The sequence below is a fragment of the Symphodus melops genome, assembly GCF_947650265.1.
Source record: "Symphodus melops genome assembly, chromosome: 19".
Taxonomy (NCBI): Eukaryota; Metazoa; Chordata; class Actinopteri; order Labriformes; family Labridae; genus Symphodus; species Symphodus melops.
Window position 1 is genome coordinate 20,951,812 of NC_136709.1, and position 2,683 is coordinate 20,954,494.

The following is a 2,683-nucleotide window of genomic DNA, read 5'->3' on the forward strand; positions in this document are numbered from 1 at the left end:
CAGTACAATACACAATAAACTAGCTTTAAGCTAACTCCAGTACAATACGCGTAAACTAGCTTTAAGCTAACTCCAGTACAATACACAATAAACTAGCTTTAAGCTAACTCCAGTACAATGCATGTAAACTAGCTCTAAGCTAACTCCAGTACAATACACGTAAACTAGCTTTAAGCTAACTCCAGTACAATACACGTAAACTAGCTTTAAGCTAACTCCCGTTCAATACATCGAATGGCAACATGTATAAAACATGTTTAAAACTGCACATGATCCCTTTACATATAAAAGTTAAAAGAATTAAAGAACGTAAAAGGAACCTGACTTAAACTCCAAATTATGTATGACAGTTAATCTAATTTGTTTGTCCAGGTTTTGACCAGGAAACGACTCTTTAAATTCAACTTAAAGTATTTTACTGAACTGATCGGAGGGGAATTATAATCAGATTTGATCGATGCATAAAAATGTGAAACTCAACCCCCGAGAGGCTGGCAGCAGTGTAACTCCAGTTTATTTTTAGAGAAATGAAACTTAACCTCTGTACTTTTATTGCCCACAGGGAGGCATCGGGAGATACGACATTTGTGTTGACTCGTCGAGTTGATGATTAGCAAATATAGGCCAGACTGCGGGGTTATAGTGCTCGCCGGTGTGTTTGTGTAACCTCTGCGTCCGTCAGGTTTAATCTCTGAGACGGAAGTAGACAATAAGTTTGCTGACAGCCGTCACAAGTGGTTTCTGTTCTCACCTGACAGACGGCTGAAGACATGGCTCCAACACTGGTGAGTCTCCTGCTGCACCGATCATTTATTTATGTATTTATATGGAAAGGTATAGAACAAAGACTACAATGAAAGAAACAGGAGCAGTAGTTATGACGCTCTCATATTTCGTTCAGCCTTGTGCATGTACATGGAAAAAACATCTAAATAACAATGAGGAAGGATGAAGTTTGTTTTTGTGTGCTCTTACAGTATGAGCACGGTGCACGGCATGGGGACCTCATTGAGATTTCCCGTGAATCATATCAGCACTGGGCTGTCTACATTGGTGGAAATGAAGTCGTTCATTTAATCCCTCCTGGTGAGTGAAAGTCTTCATGGCGTTCTAAGCGAGGCAGGATCGGGGAGGGAGAGACATGGGGAATGACACGCGCCAAAAGGAACCACATCGGTTGGATGCAAACCAGAAAGCTGTTGCCTCTACAAGGCTCACACACTAATTCAACTCAACTTTATTTATAGTGCAGTTTACACACAGCACAGTTGAATCAAAGTGCTCAACAGCGCAGATAAAAAATAAATAAATAAATAAAGCAACACAAGACTAACAGAGCGATAGATTTTCTTTGCTTGATGGGTTATTGAAAGTTAAAAACAGTTGAGTAAAAGTGTGTTTTGAGGCGGGTTTTGGAAAGAGGGCTATCATTTTTATCAACTAAGTATTTTAAAATCTATTCTTAGCTTGACTGGTAGCGAGTGTAAGGAGGCAGCTACTGGTCGCTGGTGCTTCTCTAACTTCTCTCCTGCTCCTCTCCTCACACGTCCAGATGAGGACTCGGGATCTTTTGCTGGTCTGGTGGCGCTCATAAATTGCAGCACAGCGCGGGTGAGGCGTCAGAAGATCTGGGAGGTGGTCGGCCACAATAGCTTCAAAGTCAACAACCTGCTGGATGACGAGTACGAGGCACGTGACCCTCACGTCATCGTGAAGGAGGCCTGCAGCATGGCGGGTCAGGAGCGGCCGTACTCGCTCGTGTCTCACAACTGTGAGCACTTTGCCACCGAGCTGCGATACGGAAAACCAGAGTCCAGACAGGTGGGGGTCCTAGCTGATCCGATCCGATGGCTTTTAGTGACCTGCACACTCTAATCCAATAAGAAGGGTTCAATTCAATTTATCTTTATTTATAAGGGACCATTCGCAATTAATGTAACCATTGCACCAGAGTTAGCCTTAAGCTAATTTACATCTGCAGTCCCTTTTAAAATACATGTATTGAGTCAGAATGAAACCTTGAATATACAGATGTTTTCATAGAATGGATGAATGTTTTTTAAGCTAGCCTGACTCTTCGTTTGTCTTCGACAGGTGAAACTAGCAGCTGCGATCGGAGGCGCAGCGGTGGTGGGTGTTGGTCTGATAGCTTTGGGTGCTTTTATTGGCAGCATGCTCAAAGATGATGACAAACGAGAGCGCAGGCATCACAAGTGACGAAGACGACGGAGTCTGACGAATGGAAAGACATGACCTTTTTTTTTTTTAATTTATACAATATTGATTTATATTTAAAATGTGTTAAATGTGAAACTTTTTGAAAGTTGAAGAAAAAAAAAACTTTCACTGGAACATTAATTTTAACCCATGAAACACGTTTAAAAACTGAACTATAATTTATATCTTCTGAATATACAGTTTTTGAAATGTATGTATGTAAATAAATAACAGAAACTAGATCTGCCAAGTTTACGTTTTGGTCCTCACAAGTATCAAAGTACAGAAATCTGTGTGTTTCAGGATGCATTGGAAGATGATTTATCTGTGTGTGTGTGTGTGTGTGTGTGTGTGGGTGTGGGTGTGTGTGTGCATGCGCAAACTGACAGCTGAGTAATGATCACAGTGTCATACATATCCCTGCACACATGCACGCACATTTTGTCTCTGAGACTCCGCCCCCACA

General features: G+C 41.5%; 1 protein-coding gene across 1 annotated transcript; it reads left to right on the plus strand.

Moving 5' to 3' along the window:
• The first annotated feature begins 267 nt into the window (after positions 1-267).
• On the plus strand, positions 268-2,459 carry LOC306840506 (phospholipase A and acyltransferase 4-like). The gene is made up of 4 exons (XM_079369846.1): positions 268-785; positions 978-1,086; positions 1,553-1,821; positions 2,095-2,459. Exons 1-4 carry the CDS (start codon positions 771-773, stop codon positions 2,215-2,217), a joined length of 516 nt encoding a protein of 171 aa, XP_079225972.1. The 5' UTR covers positions 268-770; the 3' UTR covers positions 2,218-2,459.
• The last annotated feature ends 224 nt before the right edge of the window (positions 2,460-2,683 follow it).